The sequence below is a fragment of the Pollicipes pollicipes genome, unplaced genomic scaffold (assembly GCF_011947565.3).
Source record: "Pollicipes pollicipes isolate AB1234 unplaced genomic scaffold, Ppol_2.1 Scaffold_6052;HRSCAF=7182_pilon_pilon_pilon, whole genome shotgun sequence".
Lineage (NCBI taxonomy): Eukaryota > Metazoa > Arthropoda > Thecostraca > Pollicipedomorpha > Pollicipedidae > Pollicipes > Pollicipes pollicipes.
The window spans coordinates 47520-67463 of NW_023596805.1; the positions used below are offsets into that span (position 1 = coordinate 47520).

The 19944-nt window shown below is 50.9% G+C and overlaps 1 protein-coding gene and 1 long non-coding RNA gene across 2 annotated transcripts; both read right to left on the minus strand.

Annotated features, from left to right (window-relative positions):
* Nucleotides 1–3003: 3003 nt before the first annotated feature.
* Nucleotides 3004–6213, minus strand: LOC119104587 (uncharacterized). Its single transcript, XR_005094968.1, has 4 exons — nucleotides 6176–6213; nucleotides 5531–5628; nucleotides 4843–4953; nucleotides 3004–4172 (listed from the first exon to the last, which is right to left on the minus strand). It is a non-coding gene; the product is annotated as an uncharacterized LOC119104587 (long non-coding RNA).
* A 120-nt stretch (nucleotides 6214–6333) lies between these two features.
* LOC119104470 (uncharacterized) lies at nucleotides 6334–10646 on the minus strand. The gene is made up of 6 exons (XM_037228185.1): nucleotides 10612–10646; nucleotides 9452–9550; nucleotides 8753–8918; nucleotides 7981–8057; nucleotides 7372–7470; nucleotides 6334–6375 (listed from the first exon to the last, which is right to left on the minus strand). The coding sequence occupies exons 2-6, from the start codon at nucleotides 9467–9469 to the stop codon at nucleotides 6334–6336; spliced, it is 402 nt and encodes a 133-aa protein (XP_037084080.1). The 5' UTR covers nucleotides 9470–9550; nucleotides 10612–10646.
* Nucleotides 10647–19944: the final 9298 nt, after the last annotated feature.

A 19944-nucleotide genomic window follows, 5' to 3' on the forward strand; every position in this document is an offset into this window, starting at 1 on the left:
CTTTGGGAACAACAAAGTCCATATCACCCTGCTAATCTATCAATTAATCATTGGTATCAAGAGCTCATTAGATATGCTTGTAAGAGCCCTCACCTCACAGATCTGAAAAACAGGGCTTGCCAGTCCCTGGAAGTCTAGAAAGCTTAGAAAATAAGCTCCTGCACTTTCTCAAATCCAGTGCTAGATGTAAATGCTGCATTATCAATACAAATGTAAAAAATCCCTGTCAACCCATCTTCTGTAGGCTCTCCTTAACGAACAACTTATTGTAGGGTTAAAGCACCTATCTGATGCCTTCTGTTTCAACCACTAGTGATCAACCAGGTCCAGCTCACCCATCTGCAGTGGGCATGTCTAAGTCACTTTAGGTGTTCACTATTTTCTCCTGACTAGAACAGTCTGGAGGCCAGCAGCAACCACCATGCCAACAGCTCAAGTTCAAGATATGTCAGAGGACAAGGACAGGCTAGAGCAAGCATTGAGCATTATGGCACACACCACAACGCGGCTGACCTGGAATTTCATGATCGGTGGCATGATCGGGTCTCACACAACAATCCCCATTCATGGTGAACACTGGTCCCATCTGATTAAAACTAGCACCAACAATGCATGACAAGAAGGTAAAACACAGGTATCCAAATTGACTATACTTACCATGGTCCCATTTTGAAGCTGAGTGGACTAGCCTTTTCCTGGAATGCTTCCCGTTCCAAAAAGACATAAGCTTAACTCTAATGGCAAGACCATCTGCATGCTACTGTGATGAGATTCGAGCAAGTGAAACCATAACAAATGGAAGGCGGCCGGGGGTGGTAAGGCAATGTCACGCTATTTTCAGGCAGCTACCGCACTGATCTCAGTCAAATCGGATGTTCGGAAAATACGACAGCATAACAAGACGCTGTAACCGAACTAGCACTACACACAGGAGCCAACACAGCACGTATTCTGTCCTTCAAATATGACGCCAGGCAAACCTCAATTCGTAAACACAGAAGTGGGCGGCACTCTCCAAGTCAGGTAGCGTCGCCCAGCTCACAAAAACCGCCTCCAGTAACGCTCCACGATTGTCTGATGCGGCAGTTCTGACGCTGCTGCCAGATTTTCCTTGCTACACGAAGGTATACTTTCAAGCACTTAGATATTGACTTGAAATATACGTTACTTCAAGATCATTGGTCTATCGTTTCATAATCAATGAAAACATGTATTTCTCACACGTGAAATGTCTCCTCGCGTCTTTCTTACGCAGCATAATTGATGGCTTTTTCTTGAACATTGGCACCAGCCTAGGAAAACGGTCGTGGCACCAAGTGGAGATAGTGAGCAGCTTCCCACCCGTCGTCAGACGGAATGAATCAGTGGCGTATCCAGGGTTACACCCAGCAGAGTGCCAAATCAAAGGAAAGGGGAACCCTCCAGCCAGGGGTCCCACTTTGCCGTCTTTGAGGCTCTGCTTTTGGCTCCGGAAAACCTTTTTAGCCTCGGGATCCCATTTGTCTGTCTCGAGCGTCGTTTCCTTATTTTTAGAAACGCTTCGGGCGTCTTTCACTACCAAAAAACGCTGGGCCTTCGGGCCTAGGGCAGGGTCAAATGTATAGTTTCCTGTTTACCTGGGGGGGGGGGGGTCCCCCTTCCAACTTGAACTCCAGCCGTCCACCCTCCCAACCTGTTCCATTTGAGAAGTGGGCCAAATCCGGGCAAAACCCCCTTTGCCGGCGTGTTCTGGGGAACGTTCGTCATTTTCATTGTCCGGCCCAAGCCCATTTTTCGAAACTGCATTTTGCGGCCTGAGATCATTTTGAGTAAGTGAGAGAATTTCAATGACCTGATGAGGTCTAACCCAAACCCGGCCCTAGGATATGCTGCTGGGTGAGCATGTATTTTTGCCCACCCCGACATTTTAGTGCGTCCATCCAAATCACCTGGCTGGTCTGCAGCAATCTTGGATCTAGTGGCCCATCGGTAGTGATGGAGAGGTCAGCACGTTTAACCATGCCCAGGAGCGTTACGTCGTAATGATGGAGATGAGGCTCAGGTATTGGTAGGATCAGCTGTGTGATTGGGTGTGAAGGCGGTGCGGAAGGCTCCTGTCCGAAGTGAGATGGGGCCTTAGTAATGCACGGACCGGGGTGGGCGACATTTGACAGTTGAATGACAGCTCAGGGTTGCCGTCATGTTGGGGAGGAGGTCCCTATGCAGCACAGTGGATTACCAAACTGTATGAACAGGTTTGGTGGTCTCGAGTCGCGAAACGACAGGACGCGTTTGAGCTCCGTGAGGAAGTTAAGCTTGGCTCAGCACTCTGATACGAGTTCAATCCTGCGGTGTTTGAACCATCGTCGCATCAACCTAGAGGCCAGGGGCGGGATTTTGCAAAATGAGTTGCGGAGAGGGTGGTTGTACAGGGAAATGAAGAAACTCACCCCAGATTACGCCAGAGAGCGTTTTTCCGGATTTGGCCCTCTATCCTCTCAAAGTTAAAGGGGGAGGGGGACTGTCAAGCGAATACGAATCTACACCCCTAACCGAAACTACCCATAAAAACCAGCCAGTAGTTCGCTAAAACCGGTTCGAAACTCGTCATTGCCACCCTAGATGTACCAAATCCGATTTTCAGTCCGCGGCGGAGCCCCATGCGGCCCAGTGCCGCCCCACCATGCACTCCAGATGATACAAGCGCACGACCGTCCCGGCAGGCGTCCGCGTCGCTTTGATCGCGGCATTCAAAGCCACCCCTGTCGGAAATCGTGTACGTCTTCGTCAGCTTCAAAGACGCGAGATCGGGCGCGGAAATCCGGCATATGCTCCTGGTCCTTGCACGCGAGGAAGGCACGCCAGCGGCTGGCGGAGCACGTTTGCTGCCGAGTTTGCGGCTTAATATTTTAGCCGTTTGCCGCGGTGACCGCGTGGTCACATATCTAGCGTCCGTACCGGGCTCCGGCGTGGTCTTCCGTTCTCACTCGGCTTTGCCAGAAGCTACGATCCAAGACGCGTAGTTCAAAACTGTATTCACAAACGGGCTCTGATGGACTTGGATGGTCACAAACGGACCCTAATGGGCGAGCGTGTTCGATACAAATGGCATTAACAAGATGCGCACCGGGCCACGAGACCAGGCGAGGTGACAGTTGGGCTCGATCATCTCGAACCTCGAACACCGACGCACTCGGGATCGCGAGGATCGCGTCACGAACCGAAGCGAGGCTTCCGGAGACAAAAATTGCGCGGTTGTCACCAACGCCTTCACAGTGGCGGAGCGCTGCTGCGAAGACCACGGCAGATGACACAGACCCGCGGCCCCCCCGATTGTACACGTACACCGCGCTAACCCGGTCGCGTGCAGAATTTCCTGCTTCTCTCACGGCACGAACCAGCATTGGCCCGCGCATGCGCCATCGGTCGCGCGGACAGCACGCCAGTCATGCCGAGTTCGGACACGGCGCCAGACCTAACTCTCGATCGCCGCCAAACCACGGCAGTGAAACAGGGGCACGCCAACAGGTGCGGAGAGGTCGTGAGCGAGTGTTCGCACCAAGCACACTCAAAACGCCCTGAGTGCACATCCAAATGCAGTAATGGCATTCAAATGGCGCAATGACGTCATCCAAATGCCGTAATGACTTCATCCAAAAGGCGTAATGACTTCATCCAAATGTCGTAATGACGTCATTCAAATGTCATACTGACGTCATCCGAATGACATGTCATTCACGTGCCGTAATGACGTCATACAACTGATATAATGACGTCATCAAAATGCCGTAATGACGTCATACACATGACGCACTGGCCGACGGAGCGCGAGCATCGACAAACACCACAAGACGTGCCTCGTCGATCCCGTCACGAGCCAGTGACAAGACATCCCTGCTGACAAACCAAATCACATATCCGTTGACACGCTAAAAACAAACTCACACATTTGCAGGCATCCACCGACGCAGACACGGCACACGCGCGGCAGGAATGAGTATGGTGCCCACGGGCACGGCTGCGCCATCTTCGGCCGCTCACGTCGAGTGCACTCGCACTCGATGTCGCGTCAGCAGCCAGTTGACCTTGAAGCTGAGGTCACAGTCCGGACACTGGAAGTTCTTGGCGTCGCTATGCCGGAAGACGATGTGCTTCCGCAGGTCGCCGCGCGTGTGGAACTGCCGGCCGCATTGCTGCCAAATGGCGATGACGTCAGCTGGACGTCGGTTATTGGGTTTTAAGGGCGCGTCAGCTGCAAAGGTCACTCACGCTGGCGTCAGCGAAGCGTAAAATGACTCCGCTGGGTCACGGGTGGTATAAGGCGCTAGACGGGCATTCACGTAACACGGTAAAGCACTCCTGCAGGAAAAGTCCGCCACTGATTCAAGGGCAACAAAATTTGCTACCGCTGGCGTGCTCAGCTTGAAATTTTGTCTACCGCCGCAGTTTGAGAGCCTCGTTCGAAAACCACTCCCCGACCATCTGCAGCTAAGAAATTACTGGTCATCCAGTGATCTGCAACTTGCAAACTGTGCAAATATTTTGCACTTTTGCGGAACTATATGCATTCAATGTTACACAGTCAACAATGATTGCACACCTGTACCATCTTCAGCATCATAAAGCATTTAAATGCACAAAACTGCAACAAGTTTGTTTTCCATATACACAGCTTTTACAACACAAACATCTGTAGATGCGAGCATCTTTATAACAGCTTGTGGATAAGTATATTCTTTTTTTCTTCTTTTCTTTTTGTGTCGAAAGATTCAAGAAATCTTGTTAGAAATCTCGTTGGGATAATGAGGCCGGTTCATTCCTTCGGTCTTTTTGCGCTGACACCGATGCAAAAGCAAGACTTACATCGCACGTGAAACGAGGCTCCTGATGGGTGTTGATGTGTTGATTGAGGTTGGACTTGTTAATGAAGCGTTTGTCGCAATACGGACACGGCTGCAGCTTCAGCGGGTGCTCCTGCGCCAGCAGATGGACAGATCAGGTCTCAGAGACAGGTCAGGCGTCAGAATCAGGTCAGGCGTCAGACAGATCAGGTGTCAGAATCAGGCCACGAGTCAGAGACAGACCAGGCATCAGAGACAGGTCCGGTGTAAGAGACAGACCAGATCAGATTATTATGATTTGTAACCATGACTATATGGCTATGCATTAGAGGTGGTTTATGAATACACCGCACACACAGGCGTTAGGTGCCGCCCTTCCGAACGCCCCAATGCTTTACTTCTCTCTCGTGAGTGATGCAGATCTGCTCACTGGCACACTGCAAATACGGACAGCACACAGATGTGGAGCACGAGCATCGGCCCCTGGAGAGCGGTCCTGTCACTTCCCTGACGCTCCTTCGATCGTCATCGCACGATGTTGGTGAAAATTAATTTCTATGGGACTTCGGGTTCAATCACGTTACGTCTTGTAAGTTCCAAGCCCAATTTGACGGTCGATCGACAGGTTCCTGGTTGGTGCACCCCACACACAGCATCCGACATCATCAACATTCCTAGCCTGGCTGTGCTGGCCGGCGGGCTGTGCTCACCTCATTCCAGTGGTAGTGGAGTGCAATGTTGGTGGAGAAGTCGCGCCGGCAGAAGCGGCAGCGGAAGCTCTTGTCGCTGGTGTGAGAGACCTTGTGCGCTGCGGACAGACTGGTTAGGTCAAGTCAGGTAGGCCCGGGCGACCTCAAGTCAGGTCAGTGTTAGTGACCTCAGGTCAGGCCAAAGTGGGTGACCTCAGGTCAGGTGATCTCAGGTCAGTTCAGTGTTGGTGAACTCAGGTCAGATGACGATGATGATGATGATGATTTGGGGTTTAAGGGCGCATCAACTGCTGAAGGTCACGCAGTGCCCATAACTATCAATTTATGCTAAATGGGTCATCTAAGATCAGGTCAGAACAGGTGGCGGTGAGGGCGAGTGACCTCAGTTCAGGTCAGTGTGGGTGACCTCAGGTCAGGGCGACGTCGTTGACCAGTAGTCACAAATGCAATAATAAATTCATCACTAGGTTGCAGCACGCTAACAAAGATGGCATCTAATCAGCAGTTAGACATCCAAAACAAAAAACTACCGAAAACCTTTGAAAGACCGCAGGAAAGTACCAAAAGGAAAACGGTAGATAGGGTAGAGACTATCTTTTGCATGGCAGCTACCACCACGGCTTCCCAGCTGGGCCGGACACGCACCCCTAAGGTTGGTCGGCGTGCTGAACGTCTCGTCGCAGACATCGCATGTCAGGGCGTCGTCCCCCGCCGCTGAGGCGGCTCCGCTTCGGGCCGCGGCGCCGCCGGTGTGGCGTGGTCTGACCCACCTGCAGCGACGGGGCCACACGGGTCAGCCGAGGTCAGCAGAGGTCAACGCGCCGGTGTGGCGTGGTCTGACCCACCTGCGGTGACGGGGTCACACGGGTCATCCAAGGTTATCCGAGGTCATCGCACCGGTGTTGCGGACTGGCCCACCTGAGGTCACGAGGTCACGGGGTCATAAGGTCATCCAAGGTCAGAGGAGGTCATCCGAGGTCATCGAGCCGGTGTATTAAGGACTGGCCCACCTGGGGTCACGACGTCACGGGGTCATAACGGCCAGCTGAGGTCAGCAGGGGTCAACGCGCCAGTGTGGTGCACACCGATCCACCTGGGGTCACAAGGTCCCAAAGTAAAGCTGAGAAGGTCACATTAGTGTGGTTTGGAATGCTCCATCCGGGGTCACAATGACACATGCCATGTGTCAATTGAGGCCAGAAGAGGCCACCACATAAGTGTGGCAAAGACATCTCCACCTGGGGTCACGAGGTCGTACGGGTCAGCCGAGGTCAGTAGAGAACATCGCGCCTGTTGACGTGCGTTGAGATTATTACGTCACATCGTTAGAGGCAGTTTGAGGTCATGGTCATAGCAGTCAAATGGGGTCAGCAGGTCACTGTGCCAGTTGCTGTGTGTGTGAGGGAATTCTGTTCAAATTCAAAAATCTGTTAAAAATCAAGTTCAAATAAGGTCGTCAAAGGTCATAATTCGTCACAGGCTAACTGAGTAACTCAGCCATGGCGTCAGAATAAATCTGGGATTAGCTGCTCACAAGACCCTAGTCTAGCCAGGGTTACCTGATTAAGGAGTCGAGTTTACCCTGGGTTGTCTGACAGGGTCTGGGTCCACCTGGACTTATCTGGTCACTGTGTCAGAGCTTTGCTGCGCTGTCTGGTCAGCTATCAGATCCTGGATGAAATTAGCAATTGACTCCTGTGGGGGTCATATAACACTACTGAAACACAAAAAGTCATCAAAGGGCTCAGGTCTGGATGCGAGGGATCAGTCGTGGTCAAGCCATGTGGTCGAGTCACGTGGTCAGGTTACGTGGTCAACCGCTGAACCCTGCGGCCGCTGACCTGATCGCCGACGACGTCTTGCTCGTGCAGCTCGGACGCCTCCAGCTGGGCCAGGTACGACATGGACGGGTCGTAGGTCAGCTGGCCGCCGTACGGCTCCTGCGCGCGCCACAGAGCGGCGTCAACAAGCGCCCGGCCCGCGGCGCCCGGAGAACCCCCGCGCGCGGCAGGGACAACCGGGGAGGCACCGCTCGCGGCTCAGCCGACCGACTCCTCACGTGCGGTTCAGAGGGTGGAGGGATGTATTCTAAGGGTCGAAAGTTATCGGTTGATTCCCTTACGGGTGCAAAGCGAGGGCGTCATGCGAGCTACTCCCGGAGTTCACTAAGTGCCACGCGACTGTCAGCCAATTGGCTGGCGCGTGGGAAAGACCCGCCCGCGAACGCCGCGCCGCACATTGGTGGAGCCGAGCACAGCAGAGGCCTCGAGCGCTCAACTGCAGCTATAGCCTGAGCCTGACTCTGCACACAGCGCTGGAACCGAACACAGCACGGACATCCAGCGCTCACGTGCAGCTACAGCCTGAGCCTGACACCACACGTAGCGGTGGAGCAGGACACAGCAGAGGCCTCGCCGCGCTCAACTGCAGCTGCAGCCTGGCAGCCTGACCCGGTAGACGACCACGTTGTTTCCGTCCACTTCGTCCGCCTCCAAGACGATGGTTGGGTTATCTAGCGTCGTGCCATCTGCAGAGCAGGGGGCAGTGATGGTCATGTCACTTTAACATGGTTTGCTTCCGCCATATCGCTTAAAAATGGTTCCGCTCTGTCATATCACTTGAAGATGGTTCCCATCTGTCACATCACTTGAAGATGGTTCCTTTCTGTCTGGATATTTGTCAGCATGTAACACTTTTCCAGTCAACAAGTCGCGCACGTCCATGGAGATCGATGGACGAGAATCTACACTAGAAATCCAGTACGGATCTAACGATGATCGCACAATAAACTCGCCACTCTGAATCACTCTGAAGCTAAGGCCCACTGTAGCCCTACATCACCACAGAATATTGTCGCGATATCTACGGTAATTACTAATACTGAATTTTTAGAAATATTGAGCGGCTGTCTGCCCCCCGTGCGGTACACAGGAAGCTCCCGGAATCAAATATATGGTCTGGTGGAATCATGTTCCAAACAGTGCAAAGTTGAGGTTTTGGAACAATCACCTAAGAGTTTTGAAGCAATTACACGAAGACTAGACCATAAGTGAATGATGAGCATTTGTAATTTCACGGTGCACAGACTGCACAGGGCCATGCAGTAACTGGGGACTTCAGGAGGGAGAAAGCAAAAATGCCACGTTTTACCATCTTGGGACCCATTGTGCTATCGCTCCAACCGGAAACACCCTGGGTCTGCAGAAGCAGTGACCTACTGACCGATGCTGATAAAGCTGAACTCCTGCGAGGCCTGCGCCGTCGCCGCGACCTCCTCCGTCGGCGGCGGAGGCGGCGGCCCCTCCTGCTTCACATCATCAGCGGACTGCCCGTCCGAGCGTCGGCTGTGCACTTCGATCGGGAAGGGCATCTTGTACTTGAGCTTCACCTGACCGCACAGAGATGGCAGCACCGGTCACTGTCGGGCTTTGGGAACGCCACTAGGTTTCGTTGATGAGGTATGGAGTAGCTTCAAAATAAAGTATGGTGAGGCAGAAGACATGTGATAGTTAAGCTTGTTGCATGTATCATTGACACAACTAACTAGTGTGGTCAAAAGCATTGCATTCCATGATGAAAGTGCATAATTGGGCTTCAGAAAAATTGTGTTCACAGGCCACAATGAGCAATGATAAGGGAATGTCCAACAAACATCAAAATCAAAGCCATGAATCACAGTGTTCTTTATATGTAATCACATAACCAAAAGGGCAATGGAACATCATCTTGCTGCTGCACAAGCAAACTTAAAGCAGACAGGTCCCCTAAGCAAGCAGACAACAATCCATGTACAAATGCAGTTTTCATCATTGAATTGCTATGCACAGATGCAGGTAAGCCATCCTAATGCACAAAACCAAGAGGCCATGTTCATGAAACAAAACATGCCAAAACTTCAGAAGAAAAGAAAATGGTCCACACCTCATTCTCCAGGGCCATCAGCTTGATCTCACACTCATCCACCTGGTTGATCAGGGAGGAGCAGCTATTGCAGATTTCCTGAGAGTTCTCCAGCGAGTCCTAAGGACGGGTGATAGTCACAACAGCAGGCTGATACATACAGAGATGCCACCACATGAGATCCTTGTGGCAAGACTACAAAAATTGCCAGTTGACATTAAAGTGCTTCCAATGAGGATCATAGGGAACATGCAAAAGGAGGGAAATGTATAAAGAGTGCTTGACAGCACGTGAGCACTCCACACAGGTAAATAATAACATTACATGACTTGAGCCATTCTTAGTATAGATCTTCCCAATGGTTTGCATGGGTGGTTTTCAGTACAGAGTACCTGCTAAGCATCACTTGGTGCATGCACCCCAAAACCGCCACCCAAGTTGTGATGTCCAGTTCAAGGGATAATGTTGCCTCCACCCTTTCGCCAGACAGGAATGCAGAGGGTTTGACATGCCGCACAATGCTAGGGTACGGCCACCCCCGACCCGGGTTGACCCTCGCTGGCCGGTTGCTGGGAGAGGTTTCCATTTCAGCTCAGCCAAACAATGGGCCCCTCTACACTCGCGTCCAGCACCGATGGATAAGGAGTCCAGCATCTTTCCCCGAGACCACAGGGACAACATTTGCTTTCCCTTCTCACCAACCGCTAGGACCACTCCGAGATGGATACCTACATTAGGTACCATGTGGTATGTGGTGGCTGCATGGCCAGGTTCAAAACCCTAGACTGACAAGTTCAGAGTCAAGATCACAAACTTATAGAGGGTAGCCAAGTGCAACACACCACAAATTGTGGATTTAAAGAATGAGGTGTAACTGTTAATGCATATAAGGGAAACACATATGATTTGCTGTGCATAATGCTACTAAATCACAAAACAACATTCAAAGGCAGCTTTGTAGTTTCCTAAGCAAGTTGGAGGGGGGCTGCAGCATGCCCAGCTTTGATAAAAATAGCCCAAATCTGGGGAGTAACATATTTAACATGCACTTTGAAGACACACAAGGTAGGGAAATTATACTTGTTTGCAGCCCCAACCCCAAACAGCATGTTTTACAACACTACACTTTGGCTTGAAAGGCCCAATAATTTGTAACTGCCCTATACTGAAAAGCAGCATACCTGTTTAAATGGAACTTGTACTAATTTGGAAAGCTTGGATGAAACCAGGGTTTTGGAAAAGTTTGTCCGAGTCTTGAATATGTTCAGCCGCTCCACAAGTGCATGCTTGCAGATCAAACAAGCTGCTGTTGTGGTTGAATCTTCCATGGCTCACTGTGAATGTAAACATGGCATCAAAAAAACATTTGGATATGTTTCAGAATGTTCAAATACATTCAAACATTCAGAGGCAACCAAACATCTCAAGCAAAGGTATAAGATAAGTTATGTCTCCTCAGACATCTTGACTGCACAGTGTCAATGGCAATTACTAAAGGTGCTGAATTCTCCTACAGCTGGCTGAATTGGAATGTGTTGTTGCTGAACAGCTAGAAGTTATCTCTGAAAATATGCATCATGCCTCCTAGGAGACACAAATAAATAAACAACACCCAGACATCACATACCATAAATCACCTAACCTTGTTATGCTTTTTCATGACCAAGGCATGAAAGATAGCTGCCCAAGGCAGATCAGAGACAATAATAATCTGGGTGAAGACAAAGCCAAATTTGGACTTAGGAAGAGGCAAAATTCACACTTTTGCTGACATCCTGGGTTTGTACCATCTAGTATCTAGCGTAAGCTTCTTGGCTCGGGGATAGCCTCCACCCTTACCGCCCCCATACGGTGCCCCCATCACCATACGGTGCAACAACTAACAGGGCTGGTACTTCCAGGAGCTATTTAGGACCACAAAATATGTTCGGCAAATTCGCTGTTCTTACTGTGGGGCATACCAGCATCCTCTCGGTTGACGGGCGATTCCGGATTCCCAAGGGATGGGACCAGATCGAACCCCATATAAAAGGGGCGGTCAGGCACCTACAGTCCTTGCCCATCCCGAGGCCCAACGAGTCCATATCCCCCTGTCCACACACACCCAGTGCCAATATACCCCAGTGAAATGAAACTTCAGTTTCCCGGTTGGGAACATTTGCCAGATAAATCAGGCAAAGCACGGCCTTGCTCACGGTTGTCCAATCCGAAAGGTTGAGTAGAGCCGACATAGTTGGTATATACTACAAAATATAAATGTTATGCTGGTCCACAGATGTTCTGAATATGCCATCTAATTTCGAGTAAATCTATACCTTATGATCATTTTCATCGAAATAAAGCTCAAATGCAATTTCCTGGATATGTTTGATTGAAAACTTACACAAACAGGAAATCTTGTTGTATAGGATACACAGTTTATACCAAAAAACATTTCAGACGTATTCGGTGCATGTTAGGTTTCAAATACTACTAGACTATCTTGCCCTATGCTGTAGTTACAGGTATAGTGGTTATAGTTAAAGTAGTTATAGTTATAGTATTAGTATAGTTACAAATAGAGTAGGATTGAAGGCCACGTAAAACTGCCCGCTGGATCACGCGGTATCCTCCCTTAACACAAGCCTAGCGTTACTGACAGGAGTAGCGCAGACATGGGGGGGGGGGGGCGGGGGTCCACGTGCCCCCCCCCCCCCTTAGGTGGGGGTGGGGCACGATTAATGCAAAGAGTGTTCCACATTCATATTGTGTTTTAAACTGAAATGGCCTCATTGGAGATCTTCCGATGCAGCTCACGGCCATGCCCCCATTTAAGACCTAATCCCTCCGTTTCCTGAGACTGCAAATATGTGTGACAGTAATCGTTGGAGAGTATGCCATAGTCACCTCATCATTTATGATGTCATGATACCGTCATTCAAATCCTGGCACTTCATAGCCATGCGGCGATCAAGGCCAAACAAACTGTATCTGACGGTCGTGAGCACGACACGATTTCCAGACATAACGGTTGTCAAATGGCTTGCCATCAATGTTGTGCAAGGTTTGATGGCAAAATTAAACAATGACATATCGAGGGGCATATTAACTGAACCGGAAAGCTGTGTTGTACGGGGAAATCTTTTCCACTTAAAGGTAAACCAATAGTTATAAGTGAGCTGGTTTCATCCTATCTGATGCCCTGCTTCAGTATCTTCAAAAGTGAAACGTGCCCTTTAAGGAGCGCATTACATGCCCAATTTGGGGGCCCGAAGAGCCCGAAAGGCCGGCCGGAGGTCTTTTTCGGGGGCTCGGTCGCCAGGGCCGGGCCCCCGATGACGGCCACACTCCAATGACGGCCGAGGGGTATCGAACTGATCACCCTGTGCGCTGATCAAGGCTCCTGAGTCGATAAGGGCCTATATGTCGGTCAGACACCACCACTAACGCACAGTTGGCTTCGGAGCAGCGTGGGCCTGAGAGCCCATTTCCCACACAGGGACAAAGCCGGAGTCAGCAATTCACATTGGTCGGGACTCCAGCGTCGGTCAGGGCCCGACAGCGCCTAGCGGGGGGCCCTGTGTTGGTAAGGGGCTCGAGTCGACAAAAGGCAGTGTTTGAAGAAGCTCGAAGAGCCTGGAGGGCCCACCGAGTCCGACGATCAAGTACCCCATTGGAGAATCTAAGGGCAGGAAGGGCTGGCCGGAGTCCTATTCAGGGACCGTGGCCAGCGAGGACGGGCCCTCAAATGACAGTCAGAGGGCTCCTCGCACCGATCGAGGACCCCCTGAGTCGACCTGGGTCTATACGTCGGTCAGGCATCACCAGTACCGCACAGTCGGCTCCGTGCCGGTGTGGGCCTGAGGGTTCACTTCCCACTCAGCTGAATAGCTGGCTCCAATTAGTTACACAGGATGGGGCCCACGTATGCGTCAGGAGCCCACAGCGCCTAACAGAGAGTCCTGTGCTTACAATGGGCTCCGAGCCGACCCAGGGCAGTGCTTTATGGTGCCCAAAGAGGGTTTGCGGACGGCCCATCGGAACAAACGACCATAGGCCCGGTTTGAGCGCCTGAGAGCCGGAAGGACTGGCTGTAGTTCACATAAAGGTGAGGATCCGCTGAGACAACGCAGATGTCAAAGTCTGTCAGAGACCACGAACATCGAACTGTTGGCTCTCTGTCAGTCACAACCCCGAGGGATCATTGGCTCTCTGTCAGTCACAACCCCGAGGATCATTGGCTCTCTGTCAGTCACAACCCCGAGGATCATTGGCTCTCTGTCAGGCACAACCCCGAGGATCATCTCCCAAGCAAGGGCAAGACTGGGGGCCACGAATTGCATCGGTTTGCGTCCCTTAAACAATGTTAGGGCCTCTGTGTCGGTATTGGGCGCACAGTGCCCTACAAGGAGTCATATGCTGGCTAGTGGCCCCTAGTTTGTCACGGGCTTTGTTTGAGCAGGTCCGAAGTGGGACCAAAAGGCCCTCAGGACCAATAATCAAGGACCAGATTGGATTCGGGACCGGCCCTCTACCCATAGCGATGTGCCCTGAAATGTCAGTCAGAGGGCTTTTCTAAGGGCTCTCTCATTAGGGTCATCTATCCCTGCTATATAGGGCCCCGGCAAGGAAACAAGGAGTCGGCTCCGTGTCCGTCTGAGCCCTTGAGACCTATTTTCCAAGTAGGAACAAGACGGGGCTTGCGAGTTGCAATCAGCCGGGGGCCACAGCGCCTAACGTTGGTTCTGTGGTGGCAAGAGACCCCGAGCCTACCAAGAACGGTGTTTGAGGGACCCGAAGAGGGGCCAAGGGGTCTCTCGAGACCAAAGATCAACGACCCGTTTGAAAGGCTGAAGGGCCCGGAGGACTGACAGTAGGTCACATCAAGGACCCTCGTCCGCAAGGCCGTGATCTCAAATGTCAGTTAGTGTTAGAATCTCAAATGTCAGTCAGTTAGACCCCTGAGACAGACCCATCTCCCAAAAGGGACAAGGGTAGGTCCACATATTTATGTTTTTCGGGCCCCTGCAACTATGCGGGGCTCCTGTGTCGTTTCAGGCGGCCACAGTGCCTACCTACCATCATGTGTCAACAGGGGGCCTGGAGCCGATCAAGGCACGATTTGCCTAACAGGGACGGGGCGGGACCCCGAATGACAGAGGCCTTCTGCGTTGGTTGGGGCCCACTGACAGTAAAAGAAAACATGAGAACTTATGACGGGTGTTCACGTTAAGACAATGGAAGGGTCTTATGCCAGTCAGAGCCTCCAGTACCGAACCGTAAGCCCTCCGGTCCAACTCCAGCAACGGCCCGTTAGGCCAAACTGTGGTGTTATGTGTCAGTTATTTGACCCCCTGCGGCGATCAAGTATGTTGTTGCGCCCATGAGGGTTCCTCCGCCGATCTGGGGTCAGCTGTGTCGGTCAGATGGCTTCCTGCATCAAGGAGGGGACCAATGTGATATGATGTATCCCTCTATAGATCTTCTGATCGGCAGGGGATCACACCCCGTGTCGTCAGAATGACAGCCGGAAGACAACGCGCGGTGGAGTGGAATGACTCTTCAGCCCTCGACCGGGAACAATTATGTGCCCTTCTTCTCACCGGGGCCCCTTTCCCGGAAAGAAGCAAGGGGTCTCATTGATGTTGAATACAGTGGATCGAAATGAGTTCAGAACCGAACAAAGCCATTCGATGTTTGCCTGAGATCGCTAATTCTGTTGCAGAATCAACTGGTGTGAAACGAATTACATTACAAGGTTTCAGCCTACGCGCCCATAATCTCGGGAGCAAGGACAACCATGGCCTGGGTTGCAGCTTCCGTAAAACCGAACGGCGTTGGCCATTGCAAGTGGCCACAGGCAGCGGGTGCCAAGCCCTCGAGAACGACCGTCGTAAAAATATTTGTGAATGTCTTTGAAAATTAGTGTACAGTTCAAAGATTGGAATGGGTGTATCATTTTTACCATTACAAAGTTGTCCTCTGGATGGATCAGCAATGAAAGCAACACGAGAGTGGCCATTTACCTTTATTCTTTCAGTATAACCATCAGATTCCAGCACCACTTTGCGGTGCCGTAAAGGTCAGTCTGTTATTATCACCAATCAAAGAACGGCGTAGGTCAAATACACGCCCGAGCTACCTTCTAAATGTGCAATTTAACCCCTAAGGCGTTCTAGGGTACTTACTGAAGATGCGTCATCATTTTCGTCCACCCGTTGGCCACAGTCTAGTGTTGGGCGCGGGCTGAACACTGTGCTGCCTATGCAGACTGCAACGCCTGGCGTCGAAATTTTGGTTGCTTAGGTTTGCGAACGCACATGCGCAAAATTACGTTTACTACGACTGCGACGCAAACTAGGACCCTGTTTCGGCCTACGCTGGCGTTCAATCCGCGGACCCTTCGACATGTCTGGAAAATTCCGAAAAAATCTGGCGTCGTCCCTGACTGCAAGCGTTTAATAAAAGGCACGAATAAACCAGTGTTAAGCGAATGGCCGCGGCAGCTTATTTCGTGAAGCTTGTTTTTTTATTCCTCGCTTACGTAAGTTTTTCAGTGCATTAGCAGGGACCATTATTCACATAGATAAGACAGTAGTATTAGCCTTATTCCTAGGAGAAAAACCAATAGAATGGAGAGTAGTTGGGTTATTTAGTTGGGTTGATATTTCGGCAACATGCCTTTAGCAAAACAATGGCAGAAGTGAATTCAAAATTGCCTGCCGGTAATCCCACTTGATATTTCAGTCTTTTTTAGACAGCAAGGCACAGTTTTTACAGGGCACCATCATTCAGGGGAAAAAACAAAGAGCGAGCTCCAGCCATCACCACGATACAGCGCCTATCTAAGGATTAGAACACGCGAACATACGTGTACATGTAAACGAATTCAAGCAAATGGGCATCACGCATCACCTATCCCAACTATATCTCCGTTCTCCTGGTTTTTCTCCGAGGAATGAGGCTAATTATACTGTCTTATGTGTGATTCCTGGTCTGTTTCATCTCATATTTGATTCCTGATTTGTTTTATATCAGTTTTTATAAAGATTTGATCCGAATCTTTTGAGTGGATGAATTTCTGGGATCAGAGCTCACGTTAGGCAGCACTTGCTGTGTGAGCGTTGACCCCTACCATCCGATTGCGCAATTCCATGTCAACGGCAGAATTTGGTAGCGAAAGTCCAGCGTGCCGCAATGCTCGGCACCGTGCATCCTGCCCTCTGATGTCAACTGACCTTTAGCGCAGCCGCTGCCACCGGCCGCAGGCCATACCTGTCAAGGGCAGAGCGAGCGCCTTAAGCGACTCGCTGCCAGCCCGTCACGGGTGGCTGGATCGGAAGGCAGGCGCTCCAACCGACGGAGCCACCGGGACGGACTTCATGTCCGTCTAAATGCATGATTGCTTGTGTATTCTAATTGCTTCTGGAATCTTCTTCAGCCAAACAACTTCAGCATAAACTGCAACTACAGCTACAGTGCCAACAGCAACGCAGCTGCGACGTATTTGCTTAAGTTGAAGTGCATTCAAGCGAAGTGGTTCTCCAATTAATCTAGTGAACCCCGTGCCATGTGCGTGTCACCTAGTCCGGGTGGGGGCACTCCTCGTCTCGATAAAGCCCGTGAAGTCGTGATGTGCGGTGTCGCTAGTCCGGTGAGGAACTTCTTGTCTCGATAAATCCGTGAAGTCGTGATGGGGTGTCGCCTAGTCCGGCTGGAGGCACTCCTCGTCTCGATAAATCCAGTGAAGTCGTGATGTCGGTGTCGCCTAGTGGCTGGAGGCACTCCTCGTCTCGATAAATCCAGTGAAGTCGTGATGTGCAGTGTCGCCTAGTCCGGCTGGAGGCACTCCTCGTCTCGATAAATCCAGTGAAGTCGTGATGTGCGGTGCGCCTAGTCCGGCTGGAGGCACTCCTCGTCTAGATAAATCCAGTGAAGTCGTGATGGCAGTGTCGCCTAGTCCGGCTGGAGGACTCCTCGTCTCGATAAATCCAGTTGAAGTCGTGATGTGCGGTGTCGCCTAGTCCGGTGTGAGGCACTCCTCGTCTCGATAAATCCAGTGAAGTCGTGATGTGCAGTGTCGCTTGTCCGGCTGAGGCACTCCTCGTCTCGGTAAATCCCGTGAAGTCGTGAGTCGCTCAGGGCCGCCAAAAGGGTGTCAGAGCGGTGGCGGTGCTGCGCTCTGAGGTGTGTTAAGAAGATTTCGTTCTTGTCTTCAAAGAGGTATTTCTGTAGAGTCATCATTGTGTAGAGCTGATTTCCGAGGTGAGATGATGATGAATATCATGGTATTCGATAATGTTCACCATAAAGGGTCATGTGGTCGTACGGCAGTCGGACTGGCTGAGACAATGCACTCGTCATGTTAAGTAAAACGCGAATTATCTATCTGGGCCACTTGTGTAAACGGTGGTTTCACATGGGACACAACTGTTATTAAGGATTTCTACGACTTCTTTGCGAACCTGATTGCGTTTTTAACGAGAACTTGCAGCTTAAACGGGAGGAACCTCAATAAGTGCCCCATGTATCCGTTTTGACAGAGAAAAGGATACGCCAGAGCGTGTAAGTTCACACAATGGGATCAGAAGATCTAACATATCGCTCTCCCCATTAGTGATATGACCTGCTTTTTAGTCGTATGGGTGTGTGCGGTAGGCTAATGCAGTATGGGGGTGGCCACGAGTTTTAAGACCTGGTCCAAACCAGTGGTTCAATGCATTTCGAAATCGGCGCCCACGCTAAGAGTGCTTGTTGAGCCCTGAGCCGACAGAACTTGGGTTGTCCGCAGGATTTTGGGAAAAAACGCTTAAACTAACCGCAGGGCTCGGCCCCGTCCTGCCCTATGACGTCATCTGACAGTTAATGCGGCCGCTCCCGGCCGCGGGCTATTCCAGTCTTGGCCTAATAGCGAACGGCTATAAAGCGACCCGAACCCGACACTCTACAGGTCTGTAAATCGGATGACAGGCGTTTAACCAGCTGACCTGTCGGAGAGGACGGACTGAAGGTACCACGTGTGGACGGACAATTTAAAGTACGGTTGGCGGTGCATCTTCCACCCGGTTGTTCTATTTAAAGGGTGGCGAGGAAACGGAATAAACCAAGTTGTACGGTGTGCTTCACAGCGAAAGGTGAAGAAATGTGATCATGGGGATCGCAACGAGTGTGTCGAAAAATGATGGTGAATGACGGAAACTATGAAGTCATGAATGCCAAGTGACTGAAATATCTCCCCGATCTACCTTCCCCCTTATCGCGGGCGTATAGCGGAGAAACTAGAGGCGCTTAGGTCTTGAAAGGGCAGGGCCAGGGTGGGAACAGCACCGAAACGTATTCAAGATGGCTATTTAGCTCAAAGCTCATACAAATGTGGAAACTCCCTGCCATAATTATGGTTGCCGAAAAGTGGATGACTTTGACCGCATGCCAAACCACACGGTCGTAACTGCTCAAAGCGGTATGGTCGCTGCGATGTACGACAAAAATAGCCACGCCTGATGCGTTCCACTGCTTGGCTCGTGTGGTGGGTACAAGTTTGCATTTCTCTCGGACGCTCGTCTTAGACACTTATAATCCGTACACAATGCGCTCCACTGCTTGATTCGTATGGTGGATATAAGTTTTGCGTTTCTCTCTCGGACGCTCATCTGAGACACTTATAACCCGCACACAATGCGTTCCACTGCTTGCTCGCATGGTGGATATAAGTTTGCATTTCTGTCCGTCGCTCATCTTAGACTCTTATAACCCGCACACCATCGGTTCCACTGCTTGGGCTGCATGGTGGATATAGTTTGCATCTGTGTCCGTCTGCCCCATCTTAGACACTTATAACCCGCAACCACAATGCGTTCCACTGCTTGGTCTGTATGGTGGATATAAGTTTGCATCTCTGTCCGTCGCTCATCGTAGGACACTTACACCCGCACACCAATGCGTTCACACTGCTTGGCTCGGATGGTGGATATAAGTTTGGCATGCTCTGTCCGTCGCTCATCTTAGACACTTATAACCCGCACACAATGCGTTCCACTGCTTGGCTCGTATGGTGGATATAAGTTTGCATCTCTGTCCGTCGCTCATCTTAGAACTTATACCGCACACAATGCGTTCCACTGCTTGGCTCGTATGGTGGATATAAGTTTGCAATCTCTGTCCGTCGCTCATCTTAGACACTTATAATCCGCAAACAATGCGCACCACTGCTTGGCTCGTATGGGGGATATAAGTTTGCATCTCTGTCCGGTCGCTCATCTTAGACACTTATAACCCGCACAAAATGCGCACACTGCTTGGCTCGTATGGTGGATATAACTTTGCGTTTCTCTCGGACGCTCATCTGAGACACTTATAACCCGCACACAATGCGTTCCACTGCTTGGCTCGTATGGTGGATATAAGTTTGCATCTCTGTCCGTCGCTCATCTTAGACACTTATAATCCGCACGCAATGCGCACCACTGCTTGGCTCGTATGGTGGATATAAGTTTGCATCTCTCTCCGTCGCTCATCTCAGACATTTATAACCCGCA